At 42.8% G+C, this 19,654-nt stretch overlaps 1 protein-coding gene across 1 annotated transcript in view; it reads left to right on the top strand.

Annotated features, from left to right (window-relative positions):
- LOC137542133 (keratin, type I cytoskeletal 47 kDa-like) overlaps positions 1 to 19,350 on the top strand; it is a 35,749-nt gene extending 16,399 nt beyond the window's left edge. Inside the window, exons 5-8 of the mRNA XM_068263818.1 lie at positions 2,622 to 2,747; positions 4,491 to 4,708; positions 11,051 to 11,190; positions 19,104 to 19,350. Of these exons, the coding sequence (XP_068119919.1) occupies positions 2,622 to 2,747; positions 4,491 to 4,708; positions 11,051 to 11,190; positions 19,104 to 19,198 (579 nt within the window). The 3' untranslated portion in view covers positions 19,199 to 19,350. The remainder of the gene's footprint in view (positions 1 to 2,621; positions 2,748 to 4,490; positions 4,709 to 11,050; positions 11,191 to 19,103) is intronic.
- Positions 19,351 to 19,654: the final 304 nt, after the last annotated feature.

The following is a 19,654-nucleotide window of genomic DNA, read 5'->3' as shown; positions in this document are numbered from 1 at the left end:
CATGGGTATGTGTAAAAATACACCCCAAAACACATTATACTACTTCTCCTGAGTACGGCGGTACCACATGTGTGCCACTTTTTTGCACCCTAAGTGCGCTAAGAGGCCCAAAGTCCAATGAGTACCTTTAGGATTTCACAGGTCATTTTGCGACATTTGGTTTCAAGACTACTCCTCACGGTTTAGGGCCCCTAAAATGCCAGGGCAGTATAGGAACCCCACAAATGACCCCATTTTAGAAAGAAGACACCCCAAGGTATTCCGTTAGGAGTATGGTGAGTTCATAGAAGATTTTATTTTTTGTCACAAGTTAGCGGAAAATGACACTTTGTGAAAAAAAAACAATTAAAATCAATTTCCGCTAACTTGTGACAAAAAAAAAAAATCTTCTATAAACTCACCATCCTCCTAACGGAATACCTTGGGGTGTCTTCTTTCTAAAATGGGGTAATTTGTGGGGTTCCTATACTGTCCTGGCATTTTAGGGGCCCTAAACCGTGAGGAGTAGTCTTGAAACGAAATTTCTCAAAATGACCTGTGAAATCCTAAAGGTACTCATTGAACTTTGGGCCCCTTAGCGCAGTTAGGGTGCAAAAAAGTGCCACACATGTGGTATCGCCGTACTCAGGAGAAGTAGTATAATGTGTTTTGGGGTGTATTTTTACACATACCCATGCTGAGTGGGAGAAATATCTCTATAAATAGACAATTGTGTGTAAAAAAAATTAAACAATTGTCATTTACGGAGATATTTCTCCCACCCAGCATGGGTATGTGTAAAAATACACCCCAAAACACATTATACTACTTCTCCTGAGTACGGCAATACCACATGTGTGGCACTTTTTTGCAGCCTAACTGCGCTAAGGGGCCAAAAGTCCAATGAGCATCTTTAGGCTTTACAGGGGTGCTTACAATTAGGCACCCCCCAAAATGCCAGGACAGTGAACACACCCCACAAATGACCCCATTTTGGAAAGTAGACACTTCAAGGTATTCAGAGAGGAGCATAGTGAGTCTGTGGCAGATTTCATTTTTTTTTGTCGCAAGTTAGAAGAAATGGAAACTTTTTTTTTTCTTTTTTTTGTCAGAAAGTGTCATTTTCCGCTAACTTGTGACAAAAAATAAAATCTTCTATGAACTCACCATGCCTCTCACTGAATACTTTGGGATGTCTTCTTTCCAAAATGGGGTCATTTGGGGGGTATTTGTACTATCCTGGAATTTTAGCCCCTCATGAAACCTGACAGGTGCGCAGAAAAGTCAGAGATGCTTGAAAATGGGAAAATTCACTTTTGGCACCATAGTTTGTAAACGCTATAACTTTTACCCAATCCAATAAATATACACTGAATGTTTTTTTTTTTATCAAAGACATGTAGCAGAATAACTTTCGCGCTCAAATGTATAGGAAATTTTACTTTATTTGAAAAATGTCAGCACAGCAAGTTAAAAAAGTCATTTTTTTGCCAAAATTCATGTCTTTTTTGATGAATATAATAAAAACTGAAACTCGCAGCAGCAATCAAATAGCAGCAAAAGAAAGCTGTATTAGTGACAAGAAAAGGAGGTAAAATTCATTTAGGTGGTAGGTTGTATGACCGAGCAATAAACCGTGAAAGCTGCAGTGGTCTGAATGGAGAAAAAGGCTCTGGTCCTTAAGGGGCGAAAAGACTGTGGTCCTGAAGTGGTTAATATGAGGTGGTCTGTAGCATACTCCAATAAGCAATTGGCAACTTTTATTTCCACCATGAATATTTACCCAAACGGACTTCACATCTTCGCAATCTTCCTCCATCTCATCGTTGAGGACAGTTGTAAAAGAATTCTTAACAAAGACACACCCCTCCACCTTTTTTCCCTGTTCTATCCCTCCTAAACACATTGTATCCTTTTAAATTAGCTATCCAGTCATGGCTTTCATCCATCCATGTCTCGGTTATTCCCACAATGTCATAGCCTTTGTCATTCAGAATGAACTCTAGTTCGTCTATTTTATTTGCAAGGCTCCGAGCATTGGTTACCATGCACTTTATATTTTTACCACCACATTTACCAATTTTGTTTACCTGAAATGGGCTACTTGAAGTTTTACCAACCTCCTTAATCTTTACACTGTCCCCACCCCCCTCTCCACCCCCATAATGTTAGGCTCCCACTGTCTTTTTACCCTATCTTGTCTACATATTGAGACTTTATCCTCCCACCTCCCATATCTTGATGAGATATTGTTCACCACGGAGAAGTTTCCTCTTCATAAACATGTTAATGATGATTAGCAAGTTAGTCCTACTAGGAAACAATGTTCTGTTGTGTAGTTCTGCAAATAGGTAAAAAAATGTAGTCGTATTAGGCCTCTTGCACACTGCATGCATTTCAGATTCCGATTCCGCTTTTTAATCTGTTTTTACATCCGATTCCGATTCCGATTTTTAATCTTAACTGCATGCTGCGTTTTTTGATCCGTTTTTCTGTTGAATGTATTCAAGGAAAATCGGAAACGGAATCGGAATCGGAAACGGAATCGGAATCGGAATCGGAAAACGGATTTGCAGTGTGCAGGGAGCCCTTGAGTGGAGAAGATCAGATGAAACCAACTTATGATGTTTTTATCATTTTAGAGTGGTGAAATCAAGAAGGAGATCTCAGCTGGTGTTGAACAGGTGCAAACAAGCAAGAGTGAAATCTCCGACCTCAGAAGAACCCTCCAAGCTTTAGAGATTGAGCTCCAGTCACAGCTGGCAATGGTAAGCAAAGTGCATAATTCTATAAAATAAAAAAAATCTACATTCAAAACAATATACAATCCACTTAATGGTCAGAATGACTAAATTACTAATCTGGCCAAGTTTCAAAATTTTGCATGGAATTCCAAACAAATTCCAAATTTCACAGATTTCCGATTTTTTTTATTTATTGCAAATATATTTTTGTACAAACCATACGTTTAATTTATTACATGAAAGGACCAAGTAGAAGGTCTGGCAAGTAGTAGAGGTGTGGGCAAGCTCAAAGTTCCAGGAAAAGCAGTAATTTTCATTAACCTCCTTGGCGGTAACCCCGTGTGTGACACGGGGTAAGCCGCCGGAAAGTGCCGCTCAGGCCCTGCTGGGCCGATTTCCATAATTTTTTTTTCAAACACGCAGCTAGCACTTTGCTAGCTGCGTGTTTGGTCTGATCGCTGCCGCCCACCGCCGATGCGCAGCTACCCGCCGCGATACAGGCCCCCCTCGCCCGCATACCCCTTGCTCAGCCTGGCCAATCGCCGCCAGGCTGTGCTATGGGGTGGATCGGGATTCCCGGCGACGTCGATGACATCACTCCGTTCGTCGCCATCCCTCAAGGAAATCCCGTTCAGAACGGGATTTCCTTATGGGCAAGCGGCGCCGCCGGCGATCGGTGGGTACGGGAGGGACGCCGCAGGGAGGGGGGGGAAGCATGTAGCTAGCGTTAGGCTAGCTACATGCAAAAAAAAAATTGATAAAAACCCTTTCGCGGCCGCGCATCCGCACTTATCATACCGCCAGGGAGGTTAATTAAGATGAATCTACTAGTAGATCTTTAGTGGTTAACATTGTGTGTGCAATCATGGGTGTAACGACAAATGATGCCCCCCCCCCCCCTTCCTGGAAAAAGTTCCTGCCCCAAACATTTACACCACTCTGCTTCCACAACTTGGGATCATCTGCTAGCAGTCACATATCAGATGTGGCTCTCATGCACCCCACCCTCACCCATAACAAGCATAGCCACATGATTTGGAGGACAGATCTCTGTATCAGATGGAAAGATAAGAAGTTGAGCCCCAACAGCTCTGGCCCCAATACGATATCAGGGGTCCCCCCCTTCCTTTAGTTACACCCCTGCATGTACCTTGGGAGTAGTGTTGGGCGAACACCTGGATGTTCGGGTTCGGGCTGAACAGGCCGAACATGGGCCAGATGTTCGGCATGTTCGGCCAGAACCCCGAACTCAATGCAAGTCAATGGGGACCCGAACAGCCAGCCACTGCAGCAGCCACCACCGGTACTATTTAACTTTACGCAAACTTTTTTATGGGGAAGCGGGCAGAGGGGGGAGCGCTAGCGGAGGGGGTGGGGGGAATTTCGGACCCCCCCCCCGCGATCGGGGCATGTTCCCCCCTTATGCCTGCGACCCCATAGGGGGGCCGTATTCGGCCGAACAGGGCCCTGTTCGGCCGAACAGGGGCCCTGTTCGGCCGGGCATTGAGCAGTTCGGGCGAACCCGAACTAAAAGGCCGAACACCATCAGGTGTTCGGCCGAACTCGAACATCACCCGAACAGGGCGATGTTCTGCAGAACCCGAACAGTGGCGAACACTGTTCGCCCAACACTACTTGGGAGGTCCCATTCCCAAAAACCTGGTTTCGCACTCAATACCATTTGTTTCTTTTACAAATATTGATAGTGTGTTGGCTTTTTATATAAAACATTCTTTCATTATATAGCTGATTTGTGTAAATGTTTAGAAAAAATCCCTTGAAGAGACCCTGGCTGAGACAGAAGCCAACTTCAGAGCACAACTCCAGAACATCCAGCATTCCATCGGTGGGCTAGAGGAGCAGATCATGCAGCTCAGGTCAGACATGGAGCGCCAGGGTCATGAGTACAGAGAGCTGCTCGACATCAAGGCCAGACTGGAGATGGAAATCGAAACATACCGCCGCCTGCTGGAAGGAGAATTCGAGTAAGCACAAAAATACAGTATAAAACTTTGAGGGTTTTTTCAAGTTTCACAATGGAGTGTAGTATGCAGGTATATAGTTATGTTGTGAGATCTCTAGTGAAATTTACAATACAGTCCGATTATAAGGGAAATGTTTCTGGTGAAACCTGTGCTACCCAGAATCAGAAGCAATAACAAAAACCATACATTAAGCTCAAAAGTCCTTTATAAATATTTGTAGATGTTTGACCAGTGACCACAAGCCCAACTAGATTCCTGAGACGGCCAAATTCATTCTGTAACTTTTGTTGCCCAAGTTCAAGTTGTATCATATTAATGTATGCCTTGACCGACGAGGACCAACCAGTCCAAAACAGTTGCATGCATGTGGCGCTGTAAAATTAATAGGCTATAGGCACACGTGTACAGGAGCCAATACGTGTGTGTCATTGCCTTTAAAGCAAGAGGGAAAGCCATACTATCCCAGGGAAAAAAACAAATATATAAGTAGATAAATACTTCTTCTATTTACATAACACATGTATTGTACTGTCCACGTTTTTATTTGATATATGACATTTATGGAAATCAAGAGAAAACCGTTCCTAGCATTTTCCATTTTTACTCCCTCTGACTGAAGTCAGTCTTCCTGATGTAATTTCCTTCCTGGCTGGATCCACACTATAAGCGCTGTCGTGAGCGCCTGTGATTGCCGATAGCTTGCGGAGCGCTTTTTTCCATTAATGTTTATTAAAATCATGGTAAAAATCTTTATATCATGTATTTTGTGTATTTTATTTGATTTTTACCGAGATTTTCACCAGTTTAGCCTATCTGGACGACTATGTTCGTCCAGATAGGCACTGCTGCTGTTGCTGCGTGGTGCGCGCGATCCCGCCGCCTGCCGTTAGCACCCCGATCAGTGAATGGGAATATAATTCCCATTCACCAATCTAACTTCCCCGCAGAAAAAAACAACGCTTTCTATTCAGAGAGCGCGGTATTTCTGCCCCCAGGAAACTTCACCTTCTTCTCGCATCCAGGACTTTTTTGACTGTGGCCATCTTGAGGCCAAATAGTAAACTGCACTCAGACACATTTTTTATTAAACAATTACATTATTTTTCATTTAATATTAGCTGTTTCCCTCCCACACCCAAAATTACCCAAATACATTTTTTTATAAAAAAAATAATAAAAAAAATTACAATAAAAAAAACAAAAACAACATACATAGTTACCTAGGGTCTGAACTTTTTAAATATGCATGTCAAGAGAGTATATTATTATATTATTTTAAATTATAAGCTTTTAAATAGTGATGGACGCAAATTGAAAAATGCACCTTTATTTCTAAATAAAATATCGGCTCCATAAATTGTGATAGGGACATAATTTAAATGGTATAATAAGCGGGACAAATGGGCAAATAAAATACATTAGTTTTAATTAGGGTGGCATATATTAATTTCAAGCTATAAATGGCCAAAAACTGAGAAAAAATGATTTTTTTTTTCATTTTTTTCTTAATCTTCCTGTTAAAATGGATTTTGAAAAACATAATTCTTAGAAAAATGTACCACCCAAAGAAAGCCTAATTAGTGGCGGTAAAAACGAGATCTAGATCAATTCATTGTGATAAGTAGTGATAAAGTTATTGGCGAATGAATGGGAGGTGAACGTGGCTCGGATGCATGAGGTTTTCGACACTGTGGTGCTGAACCAGTTAATGAAAGCGAATGGGAAAAAAGCGCTCAGCAATCACAAGCGCTCACAAAACCACTTATAGTGTGGATCCAGCCTTCGTCTTTTTTTTTCCCTGCGAGAAACTGCACTGTCATATCTAGCTTACTTTGTAAACACACGTGAACACTGCACAGATCATATTTCAGCAGCTCACTGAACCGCCCTCAGCCAATCAGTGTGGAGTAGGAATGTGGGAAGGGCGATGACAAGCTTCCTTCTCCTCGGCAATGTATCAAATAGAGCCAGGCTGACTGAGATAAGATTTATTACAGCAAAAACATTTATGATTATATTGAGATGCTTGCAATGCAGGGTCAGGTTGCAGGCTGCATAATAAACACAGAGCAGTGGGTAAATGGAATTTTATTTTATGGCTGACAATCCCATGTTAAGGGACATAAAGGAATGTTTTGCATGTTCAATAGTGATGCATTATTGGAGAGCGTTTTTACTCACATAATTCTGAATAATTACAAATACCTTTTCTTTTAAGAAGGCCAATTTATATTAAAGGATACCTGAAGTGACATGTGACATGATGAGATAGACATGGGTATGTACAGTGCCTAGCACACAAATAACTATGCTGTGTTCCTTTTTTCTGTCTCTGCCTGAAAGAGTTAAATATCAGGTATGTAAGTGGCTGACTCAGTCCTGACTCAGACAGGAAGTGACTACAGTGTGACCCTCACTGATAAGAAATTCCCCTTTTCACATCTTCCCTACTCTCAGAAGCCATTTTCTGTTAGGAAAGTGGTTTATAGTTGGAATTTCTTATCAGTGAGGGTCACGCTGTAGTCACTTCTCAGTCAGGACTGAGTCAGCCACTTACATACCTGATATTTAACTCTTTCAGGCAGAGAAAGAAAAAAAGAACACAGCATAGTTATTTGTGTGCTAGGCACTGTACATACACATGTCTATCCCATTATGTCACATGTCAGTTCGGGTATCCTTTAAGCAATGGTAAACAATCTGAGAAGTAGTCTCCTTCTTACCTCCAGTTGTGGACATTGCATCAGCCTCAGTTTAGGTTAAGACATGAGGGAGTATTGCATATAACCTGGTGTAACAGCCAGGTCAATAACAGACCCGATCTAATAATACAACACCGCCAATGCCACCACACATACACACACACCTAATCCCAAAATATTCAATATAACTGGCTGCGCCACTCAACTAATTAGTACAAGAAAATTCACAAATACCGATACTGTCAAAAGTCCTTATAGAATTGCCTGTGGACGCTGTGAGTTCGCTGTGGAAATGTCCTTTAAGGTTGGCAATAAATTTAAACTGTTCCACTGCGCTCTCTTAGGAAACCTGAAGCAGAAAAAAAAAACATATTGCACATAGCGTAATCCTGCCTCTAATATTGACACCACTCCAAATTGTGCTGCATGGACATGAGTGCACCCTCCACTGACATAAAAGGGGCTCACCAGATTCTGACCACCTCTTTCTTCAGGTGGGGCTCAGGCTCAAATCTGTGTATTCACCAGGACCTTCAGTGAATCACACCATCCAGTGCAGTAGAAAATGTATTTATTCTTCATAAAACTTTTAAAACAAACAGAACAAACTCCTCATGGCGTAGTATGACAAAACCACCATATATCACACTTGCGCTTCTCGCGCCAATGGGCTACTTACAAGCTAAAAGAAGATAAAAAGCACATCTGAGCGGTGAGGCTGAAGATCATCTGGGTCTACCTGCGACTATCCGGCGGAGCCAGTGCGTGTGACGTAATTCCGTACGGAAATCCGGAACGGGGAACTGGAGCATCACGGGGACCTACTATAGTGCGAGACGCCGCCGGATAGTCGCAGGTAGACCCAGATGATCTTCAGCCTCACCACTCAGATGTGCTTTTTATCTTCTTTTAGCTTGTAAGTAGCCCATTGGCGCGAGAAGCGCAAGTGTGATATATGGTGGTTTTGTCATACTACGCCATGAGGAGTTTGTTCTGTTTGTTTTAAAAGTTTTATGAAGAATAAATACATTTTCTACTGCACTGGATGGTGTGATTCACTGAAGGTCCTGGTGAATACACAGATTTGAGCCTGAGCCCCACCTGAAGAAAGAGGTGGTCAGAATCTGGTGAGCCCCTTTTATGTCGGTGGAGGGTGCACTCATGTCCATGCAGCACATTTTGGAGTGGTGTCAATATTAGAGGCAGGATTACGCTATGTGCAATATGTTTTTTCTGCTTCAGGTTTCCTAAGAGAGCGCAGTGGAACAGTTTAAATTTAATCCCAAAATAACCACAGGGTCTGTCAGAGTAGGTTACAGGTAGGTCATGCCAGGTCCTACCCACCACAGAGCCCATAGTCTGCCCATGGCGCTAGCTATTCTCATGCTATTCTCATGTAAAAACTACTATACTAGTAATACGAACAAGTACAGAAACTTGTAAATGTTTTATTATTACATTAGTAGCTAATATGATGTCATTAGTATTATTGTGTGCCAAGAAATGTCAGTAGTTTCAGATGACTCACTTTGAAATCATCATTGAAAGTTATACTGTACTTATACTTAAAGTGGTATAAAATCCTGACATAATATTCAATAAAAACATGTTTTCCTACTTTTTTATATGCCATACGGTTATCATATTTGCTTTTGTGCATAAGTATTATTCATTTAGAAATTACATGTTCCCAAAGTACACTTTTTTTGCTCGAAAGCTGACTTTGCATTTTATTCATAACTGCTTTATTCATCTTCTAATGTAAGCAGAAATGCTTTCTGATGCTTTCTGATTGTCTCACTGTCTTCAGGAGGGTTTGCAGTGTCAGAGAAGGGTTTGTTTACCATTTCAGTTCAGATTCCTCCAGCTTTCCCTGCAGTGGAGCTTCTAAGGCCTGTGTTTAACCCTTTGAATGCTTTTCTAGTAAAAAAAAATGCTGGTTGTATATAATATGCTGTAAATAATCTATTAGAGCAAAGAAGAAATGCTGGGTTTCATTCCACTTTAAGTGTGCCTAAACATTTTTAAAACAGTATTTTATTTAATGCAGCATACTTGCATAATTCAATTTAGCCATAAATAAACCCCTTCCTCGGGGTGTTGAAGTGTTCATATATATGCACTGTATATATATTACGGCCAGAACTCAGAGTCTGGCCACTTCTGGACCTGGCAAATATTCAAAGTGGCCGACTGATGCCAACACAGAAAGAACGGACTTTTCACATTTTGGCCTGCTAGAATGCAACCACAAGAACCGGTCGGCAAAGTCCTTGGAGCTGCAACTTGCCTTACCCTGCTGTGATTTGCCCTAAGTCCCAAAGCTGTTCCCTTTACGCTGCCTGAAATCCTGAAGCTTTAGCTTACCACTGCCATGTCTGCCTGTAGAGTTAAGTGGAGCTGCCCCGATGGAGGGCGGTGGTAACGCTGCCTTACCTTGCCATGCACAGCTACCGGCCAAGTTTTATTAATTCGTGTATTCATGTATCCCATTTATTATTCCTTTGATGATTTTATTTAGTACACATAGGTCATCGCCATTTTAGGATAAATTTTTATATAAACACACATCCAAGCATCAGTGAAGAACCGTTGCAGCACTGCGGCTAAGCGAAGCACGGAGGGTGTAAGAGGAAGGGGAGGATCCCTGGATTAGATCTGTGTGTCTGTCAGCATTGCAAGCGTGCTCTGACCAGCATGAAAGCAGTAGTGATGCATATGGAGAAGGGAAGGTCGGCACAGCTAACCAATAGCTGTATATCACAGATCATCATTCACAATCCGTGGTGACAAATAGCATGCAAGCAAAGTGATGGTCACATACCGATACAGTTCAAAACACACTGGTTGGTGCACAAGGAAGGCTGAGAGCCTGACGAGTGAGAGCCTAGAAGCCTCCAGCAGCGAAACAGCCGTCAGTCTCTCACCCTTCCCTGAGCACCCACCAGTGTGTTCTGAACTGCATCGGTATGTGGCCATCACTTTGTTACATGCCATTTATCACTACGGATTGTGAAGGACAGGCCTGGATTTACATCAGAGGAGCCACAGATGTCCTGGCACCCTAGACTTCGCCCTCCATTAACCTCCACTCCATTCTATTCCCCCGAACCGCACCGCAAGTGTGCTGGCTGGAACAGTTGTAGCTTCCCCCTTACTTCCCTTGCCCATCATAGGCAGGCAGGTGTCCCTTAGTATTAGATAGCCAGAAGTACCCTCAATATTACCGTAGGTGGCTAGAAGAATCCTCAAGTATGAAGTAGCTAAAGGTGCCTCCGACTAAGGGGGAGATCTCATCAGTGGAATGCTGAGATCAGGGTGAGTAACCTCTGATTTACACTCTGCTTAGGACTCTGCATAGGGAAGGAGGCAGGCACTGGGGGAGAGGAGTGAGCCGCATTTCCATCATCAGCCGCCTATAGGCACGTGCCTACAGAGTCTTATGGTAGATCCAGCCCTGGTGAATGATGATCTATGAATAAAACTATGGCTTAGCTATGCCAACCTTCCCTTCTCCATATGCAACACTTTAAAGCATATAAACTCGGACAAAATTATCTGATGCCTGAAAACTAGCAAATTTATTAAAAGTTTAATAATTGTATAGTCATGTAGTAATCATGAACCTTTCCTCTTACAGCCATTCCTCTGGAGGTAGCAAACAAAGCGCATCGCTTTCCTCATCCTCCACCAAAGTGTCACAGGTATCATCGAATGCTTCTTCATCCTCCACCAAAGTGTCACAGGCATCATCTGCATCATCTACAGAATCCAAGAAAGGTAACATGATATAATAATGCTTGCTCAAGCAAAGGTATAAATGTGGTCACAGGTGTGGGGCAAGCTCTGCCATATCAATAATAATATAATGATTTAACCACTTCAGCCTACAGGGTTGAGATTTTTTTTTACATCTGAGCAACTTTCACCTCCCGTTCATTTGCCAATAACTTTATCACTACTCATCACAATGAATTGATCTATATCTTGTTTTTTCCGCCACCCATTAGGCTTTCTGTGGGTGATACATTTTGCTGAGAATTAATTTATTCTAAATTCATTTTAACAGGAATATTAAGAAATAAATGGAAAAAAAAATCATTATTGCTCAGCTTTTGGCCATTATAGTTTGAAATTAATACATGCCACCATAATTAAAACCTATGTAGTTTATTTACCAATTTCTCCCGCTCATTACACCATTTAAATTATGTCCCTATCACAATGTATGGCGCCGATATTTAATATGGAAATAAAAGGTGCATTTTTTTCAATTTGCGTCCATCACTATTTAGAAGCCAATAATTTAATAAATCATATTGATATACTCCTTTGAAATGCATATTTAAAAAGTTCAGACCCTTAGGTAACTATTTATGTTTTTTTTATTATTATTGTAATTTTTTAAAATGTGTAAAAATGTATTTGTTTAATAAAATGTGGTTTGGGGTGTAGTTTTACTATCAAAAAGTCCTGGGAGCGATCAATCTCGCTCCCAGGAAGAAGAAAGAAGACCAGAGCTCAGAAAAGCCGCAGCGTCTGAAGAGACGCTGTCGGCTTTTCTCCGGGGGGGGTCCGATCAATGACAGGGATCTATAATCCCTTTCATTGATCGCTGGGCTGATGGGCAGCGGTGGGAGTGCACACGGGGGGGCCCTAGGGAGCGCGTGCGACCCGCAGGAGTGCGCGCAGCCTAACTGGATGAAAATTTTCGTCCAGTTAGGCTGAAGTAGAAGGGATGAGAAATCAAATTACAAGGAATTCCAAATTTCGTGTTTAGCATCAGAATTCAGTATTCTCAGAAAATGTGGAATTTATTGGGCTACAAAGTTTTGCCCGGTCATAAGCCCAAGCTCAGGCAGTGAGAGAGCTGGATACAGTATTGCTTGCAAATTTTCGGCAAAGTCATACCTGCATCCAAAATGCTATTTTCGATTTAGAGAAAATATTCGCAAAAAAACCTGGAAATTCGATACTGTAACACAGAGAGTGCAAAAACAATACTTTTGCCATGATTATTTTTATTGCAAAAAATTATATTTTTGCCAAATAACACTTATTTTCCATGGCATTTTCACTCAAAAATCGAATGTAACATTATTTTTGTGAAAGTCAATGCGAAAAGAATATTGTCTTTTTCGTCTATCACTGGAATCCAAGGCCCTAGAAACCAAACAGTGGCAACTTATCACAGGCTATCCAACCCCTCTTGTTAATAAGATGGGTGGGTTTAGCTAGGAGACAGTAGGGGATGAGCACTCCGAATCCAAACGCTATTCCAAATGATTGGGAACAGAACACAAGTTTCAGTGGACCAGGACCACAGCAGGGGGGTTAACCACTTAACGACCAGCCAACGCCGATAGGCGGTGGCTGGTCGTTGGTGGATTTCCATGGATATCCACAAACGACAAGCCGTCAGTTCACGGCAGGGGAGCTCCGTGAAAAGCCTGTGGGCCTCTGATCGCGGCTCGCAGGCGAAATGTAATTACGAGGGAAAGAAATCCCCGGTGTTTACAGCATATGGCGCTGCTGCCACAGCAGCGCCGTAAAGGAGATCGGCAATCCCCGGCTTCTGATTTGCCGGGGATCGCCGCCGTCTGATAGGCTGAAGCCTATCAGAGGCGGTACAAGATGGCTTGTCGTCCTGTGCCACCCGTAGTAAGGAGGAGAGGGAGGGAAGGAGAGGGAGGGGGGAATAGTGCTGTGGAGGGGGCTTTGTGGAGCCCCCCCCCCCCCGCTAACCACAAGCAGCCAGCGGCGATCAGACCCCCCCAGCAGGACATCCCCCTAGTGAGGAAAAGGGGGGGGGGACTCTGATTGCCCTGCCTGTTATCTGATCTGTGCTGCGGGCTGAGGAGCCCACGCAGCACAGATCATTGCAAAATCATGCGGTTCTTAAGTGGTTATCACCCTTGATGTTGCCTCTGTATGCTGCCCTCCAAGGTGTGTTCCAGCTCTTCACCTACTTCCTCCTTCTGGATGTGATTTTCTCAAAACTTGCCAGACTTTTTGGTAATTTTTTTGTTTTGTTCTGACTATTCTCTCGAATATATCGAATTCGACAACAGCATGTAGGGGAGCTTTGCATATAACAGTGATATTCGTTACCATTGACTTTAACATCAGAATTTCATGAAACTTGGAACAAAACTTTGAGTTAGGCTTGGGCCACACTATATCCAGTTGCAGATCGCAGTCCGCGGTCCGGGCTCCGTGGAAACAAAAAACGGAACGCAAACGGATCCGTTTGCGAAAAAAGTGCAATCCGTTTCCGTACCGTTTTTCAAGCAAAAAACATGGACAAACGACAAGCCGTCAGTTCACGGCAGGGGAGCTCCGTGAAAAGCCTGTGGGCCTCTGATCGCGGCTCGCAGGCGAAATGTAATTACGAGGGAAAGAAATCCCCGGTGTTTACAGCATATGGCGCTGCTGCCACAGTACCTGCCCCAATGCAATTGTTATTGACCAATAGGAAGCCAGTTGGAGGGGCTTTCTTTAGAAAAAAAACAGTGTTTTGACCATTTAAAAGGCATATGGAATGTCCTGGGGAGTTTTTTGTGAGTGCCTGTACCAATGGCAAGTGATTGGGAGTGGTTTTGCTCTCGTCTCTCCCAGCTTGTGGTCAACAGGAAGCTGTCAGAGATGATGTTGAGGGGAGGAGAAGGAAGTTCTGGCCATCCGTGTTGGCATACGTTTTGTGTGCAATTTTCTTTGTGAAGAGGGAGGTCCGTTTTTTTGGGGGGGGGGAAGAGTGTAGAGATGAGCGTAATGACCTATTTACGATTTCGCGAAATTTCGCGTAATTAGTGTAATTACGATTATGGCCGTAAGTACATAATCGTAATGAAGAAGGATTTCGCGAAATTTCGCCTAAGCGTAATTTTCGCGTAATTTTCGCATTACAATGGGTATTTGTTCATGCCGTAATTTCGCATTAAACGCTACCGTAATTTCGCGTTAATCCGTAACGCTCCGTATAATATAAAAAAGCCGCCGACTTTAAGGGTTAATAGCAAAGCCCCCTTAAATGCTAAGAGCCTCAAATTTGGAGAATATATTAAGGAGATCAGGAGGAATAAGAGGAAAATTTTTTTTTCAAAAAGACCTTATAGTTTTTGAGAAAATCGATGTTAAAGTTTCAAAGTAAAAATGTATACATTTAAAAACCCGCCGGCTTTAACGGTTAATAGCAAAGCCTGCTTAAAGTTTAGGAACACCAAATTCCTAGGGTATATTAAGGGGATCAGTGGGAATAAGAGGAACATTTTTTTTTCAAAAAGACCTTATAGTTTTTGAGAAAATCGATTTTTAAGTTTCAAGGGCAAAAATGTCTTTTAAATGCGGAAAATGTCAGTTTTTTTTGCACAGGTAACAATAGTGTATTATTTTCATAGATTCCCCCAAGTGGGAAGAGTTTTACTTACTTCGTTCTGAGTGTGGAAAAACGACGTGGGGTCCCCCCTCCCAGACCTCTTTAACCCCTTGTCCCCCATGCAGGCTGGGATAGCCAGAATGCGGAGCACCGGCCGCGTGGGGCTCCGCACCCTGACTATACCAGCCCGCATGGTCCATGGATTGGGGGGTCTCGGAAGGGGAGGGGCAGCCAAGCTTTCCCCTCCCCCTCCGAGCCCTTGTCCAATACAAGGACAAGGGGCTCTTCTCCACCTCCGATGGGCGGTGGAGGTGGAGGCCGCGATTTCCTGGGTGGGGGGGGTTCATGGTGAAATCTGGGAGTCCCCTTTAAAAAGGGGTCCCCCAGATGCCCACCCCCCCTCCCAGGAGAAATGAGTATAGAGGTACTTGTACCCCTTACCCATTTCCTTTAAGAGTTAAGAGTAAATAAACACACAAACACATAGAAAAAGTATTTTAATTGAACAAAAAACATAACCACGAAAAAAGTCCTTTAATATTCTTAATTAACCATTAATACTTACCTGTCCCTTTAAATAAATGATCCCACGCAATATCCTCGGAAATGTTCTATCAGTTACAATGTAACAAAGTTATTACAATGTAACAACTTTGTTACATTGTAACTACGCCGCACCCGACGTCACTCGCCGCTCACCCGCCGCACGGACCCGACAGAGCTCTGAGCTATATAGCTCAGAGCTCTCTAAGCATCTTTGTATTTGGGCTCCAAGGAGCCCCATTGGTCCTTAGCAGACCAATGGGGTTCCGTCTGATTTGAAGGAACCCCATTGGTCTGCTAAGGACCAATGGGGCTCCTTGGAGCCAAAATACAAAGATGCTTCTAGGAGCTCTGAGCTATATAGCTCAAAGCTCTGTCGGGTCCGTGCAGGACGCTAAGTCCCTGCCGGCTCCGCTGCCCTCCCCGCCTCTCCCACATGTCACCCACATGTCACCCACATGTGGGTGACATGTGGGTGACAGATGTGGGCGGGGTGGACAGCGGGAGCCGGCGGGGACTTAGCGTCCTGCAAGGACGCGTAAGTGTATGCGGCGGCTGAGCGGCGAGTGACGTCGGGTGCGGCGTAGTTACAATGTAACAAAGTTGTTACATTGTAATAACTTTGTTACATTGTAACTGATAGAACATTTCCGAGGATATTGCGTGGGATCATTTATTTAAAGGGACAGGTAAGTATTAATGGTTAATTAAGAATATTAAAGGACTTTTTTCGTGGTTATGTTTTTTGTTCAATTAAAATACTTTTTCTATGTGTTTGTGTGTTTATTTACTTTTAACTCTTAAAGGAAATGGGTAAGGGGTACAAGTACCTCTATACTCATTTCTCCTGGGAGGGGGGGTGGGCATCTGGGGGACCCCTTGTTAAAGGGGACTCCCAGATTCCACCATGAACCCCCCACCCAGGAAATCGCGGCCTCCACCTCCACCGCCCATCGGAGGTGGAGAAGAGCCCCTTGTCCTTGGATTGGACAAGGGCTCGGAGGGGGAGGGGAAAGCTTGGCTGCCCCTCCCCTTCCTAGACCCCCCAATCCATGGACCATGCGGGCTGGTATAGTCAGGGTGCGGAGCCCCACGCGGCCGGTGCTCCGTATTCTGGCTATCCCAGCCTGCATGGGGGACAAGGGGTTAAAGAGGTCTGGGAGGGGGGACCCCACGTTTTTTTTTATATTTCCCACACTCAGAACGAAGTAAGTAAAACTCTTCCCACTTGGGGGAATCTATGAAAATAATACACTATTGTTACCTGTGCAAAAAAAACTGACATTTTCCGCATTTAAAAGACATTTTTGCCCTTGAAACTTAAAAATCGATTTTCTCAAAAACTATAAGGTCTTTTTGAAAAAAAATTTTTTCCTCTTATTCCCACTGATCCCCTTAATATACCCTAGGAATTTGGTGTTCCTAAACTTTAAGCAGGCTTTGCTATTAACCGTTAAAGTTGGCGGGTTTTTAAATGTATACATTTTTACTTAGAAACTTTAACATCGATTTTCTCAAAAACTATAAGGTCTTTTTGAAAAAAAAAAATTCCTCTTATTCCTCCTGATTTCCTTAATATATTCTCCAAATTTGAGGCTCTTAGCATTTAAGGGGGCTTTGCTATTAACCCTTAAAGTCGGCGGCTTTTTTATATTATACGGAGCGTTACGGTTTAATGCGAAATTACGGTAGCGTTTAATGCGAAATTACGGCATGAACGAAACACGAAATTTCGCGTTGAAAATTACGCTTACGGTATTTTCAATTACGATTTTAATGGCAATTTCGCTACGCTAATTTCGCATCGTAATCGCAAATTTCGCATGCGTAATTATAGTAATGCGAAATTACGAAAATTTCGGCTCAACTCTAGGAGAGTGCACAGCCGCTATTTTTCACATTGGTATCCATTGCTCTGTCTTTTGTCCGGGACAAAAAAACGTAGCTACGGATACGTTTTTAAAAAAAGTGTGAACTAGCCCTTACCTGGCTATTTGTTTGGTTCTGATTAATTTACATGGTGAGGCTAATTTACTAAGCTAGAGGATCGCAAATTGTGATCTTTCTGCTTAGAACACTATGGGCCATGCAAATGAGCGAGCTTACGTGATGTGTTAGGTTAGAAGGGGAGTTCGGGAAGATGACAACAATTTTTTAAATATCTGTTCAATTCAAGAATAGCAATCAATTTACCAATGTAACCCACACTTATGTTCAATTTTTTTCCCAATCATGAATAAAAAAATTGAAAGCTCAGAAAAAATTGATTGGAACTGTACATCAAGTAATTGACAATCCATCACACACCATACAATTCTTGATAAAATTGGTCTGAAATTTCCAACATGTCCAATCTCCAAAAATCTAAAAAAATTAACATTGATCAGATTTATCAATCAAAAACAAAAAAAAAGCTCTCGATTTTTTGGGACAACCAATCAAAATTATTGAATTGGTATGAAGAATGTGGATTTTTTCCTCTTAAAATAATACTAGTTGCCTGACTCTCCTGCTGATCCTGTGTCTCTAATACTTTTAGCCACAGCCCCTCAACAAGCATGCAGATCAGGTGCTCTGACTGAAGTCAGACTGGATTAACTGCATGCTTGTTTCAGGTCTGTGATTCAGCCACTACTGCAGCCAAAGAGATCAGCAGGATGCCAGGCAATTGGTATTGTTTCAAAGGAAACATCCATATCCCTCTCAGTTAAGGTTCCCATTAAGGCCTGAGGAGCTCTTGACCCATCTCACCTACAACAAAGCCAGGGGAGTGAAGAATTGGGTGAGCTGAAGCTGCTACATTGTCCAGAGGCAGAGCCTCATTTTACCTAAATCTATCTCTGCTGGTAACAGAGTCAGAGTTTAAGGGGCATATTCACGGAACGCTGGTAAGATGTGTATCTTGGCCGGTGAAAAGCTGTGAAGTTCGGTTCATTTTGCAGTGATGTATTCGCCTTTGCCATGGGGATATGTCACTTTCAGAAAGGAAGAAGGGAACAGTGGAGGGAGGTGGGGCAGAGGGCTTCCACCTGTCTGGAAAATTGCTCGTGTGTGTGTGTGTGTGTGTGTGTGTGTGTGTGTGTGTGTGTGTGTGTGTGTGTGTGTGTGTGTGTATGTGTATGTATACGTGTGTGTGTGTGTGTGTGTGTGTGTGTGTGTGTGTGTGTGTGTGTGTGTGTGTGTGTGTGTGTGTGTGTACGTGTGTGTGTGTGTGTGTGTGTGTGTGTGTACGTGTGTGTGTGTGTGTACGTGTGTGTGTGTGTGTGTGTGTGTGTGTGTGTGTGTGTGTGTGTGTGTGTACGTGTGTGTGTGTGTGTGTGTGTGTGTGTGTGTGTGTGTGTGTGTACGTGTGTGTGTGTGTGTGTGTGTGTGTGTGTGTGTGTGTGTAGGTGTGTGTGTGTGTGTGTGTGTGTGTAGGTGTGTGTGTGTGTGGTGTGTGTGTGTGTATGGTGTGTGTGTGTGTATGGTGTGTGTGTGTGTGTATGGTGTGTGTGTGTGTGTAGGTGTGTGTGTGTGTGTGTGTGTAGGTAGGTGTGTGTGTAGGTGTGTGTGTGTGTGTAGGTGTGTGTGTGTGTGTGTGTAGGTGTGTGTGTGTGTGTAGGTGTGTGTGTGTGTGTAGGTGTGTGTGTGTGGGAGAGTGTGTGTGTGTGTGTGTGTGTGTGTGTGCCTGCCTGCCTGCCTGTGTTTGCACTTTAACCTGGACAACTTTATTTTAAGTCTACGCAGCTAATGTGATGTTGAAAATTGTTATTGACGTAGCTGTTCTTCATTTCAGAACCAGTCAAAAAGAGAGTGGTGAGGGTCATCACTGAGGACATAGAAGACGGGAAAGTTATCTCATCTTCTGAGAAAGTTCAAGAAAATGCATAATAGGAATGGAGAACACAGAAAGACCAAGCCATGGACCAGAAATAGTGCTGCAAGCTTGTGGTCGGGTTCTTAAGCCATTCTGATACTTTAAATTAGGATCCATGAAGACATATGCTTTATCAATCAATAAATAAAGCTTTATCTGCATTTTACTTATTTGTTGTTGTTTTTTTTATCTTTATTATCTGTAGAAAACAAAACACTTTTCAAATAATAGATGTGAGTTTTCACCCTAAATCGCTTTTAAACAGAAAAGATAAAAATGTTGATAGAATATCAATAGTTTTCTGCTATGAATCAATTTATAGTTAAAGGGTACCCAAGGTAAGAGTGATATGGAGGCTGCCATATTATTTTACTTTTAACCTCTTGAGGACCACAGTGCTAGCCCCCCTAAAGACCAGGCTATTTTTGTATAATTGGCCACTGCAGCTTTAAGGCCAAGCTACAGGGCCG

The sequence above is a fragment of the Hyperolius riggenbachi genome, chromosome 12 (genome assembly GCF_040937935.1).
Source record: "Hyperolius riggenbachi isolate aHypRig1 chromosome 12, aHypRig1.pri, whole genome shotgun sequence".
Lineage (NCBI taxonomy): Eukaryota > Metazoa > Chordata > Amphibia > Anura > Hyperoliidae > Hyperolius > Hyperolius riggenbachi.
This window is presented reverse-complemented; position numbering and strand designations above follow the sequence as displayed.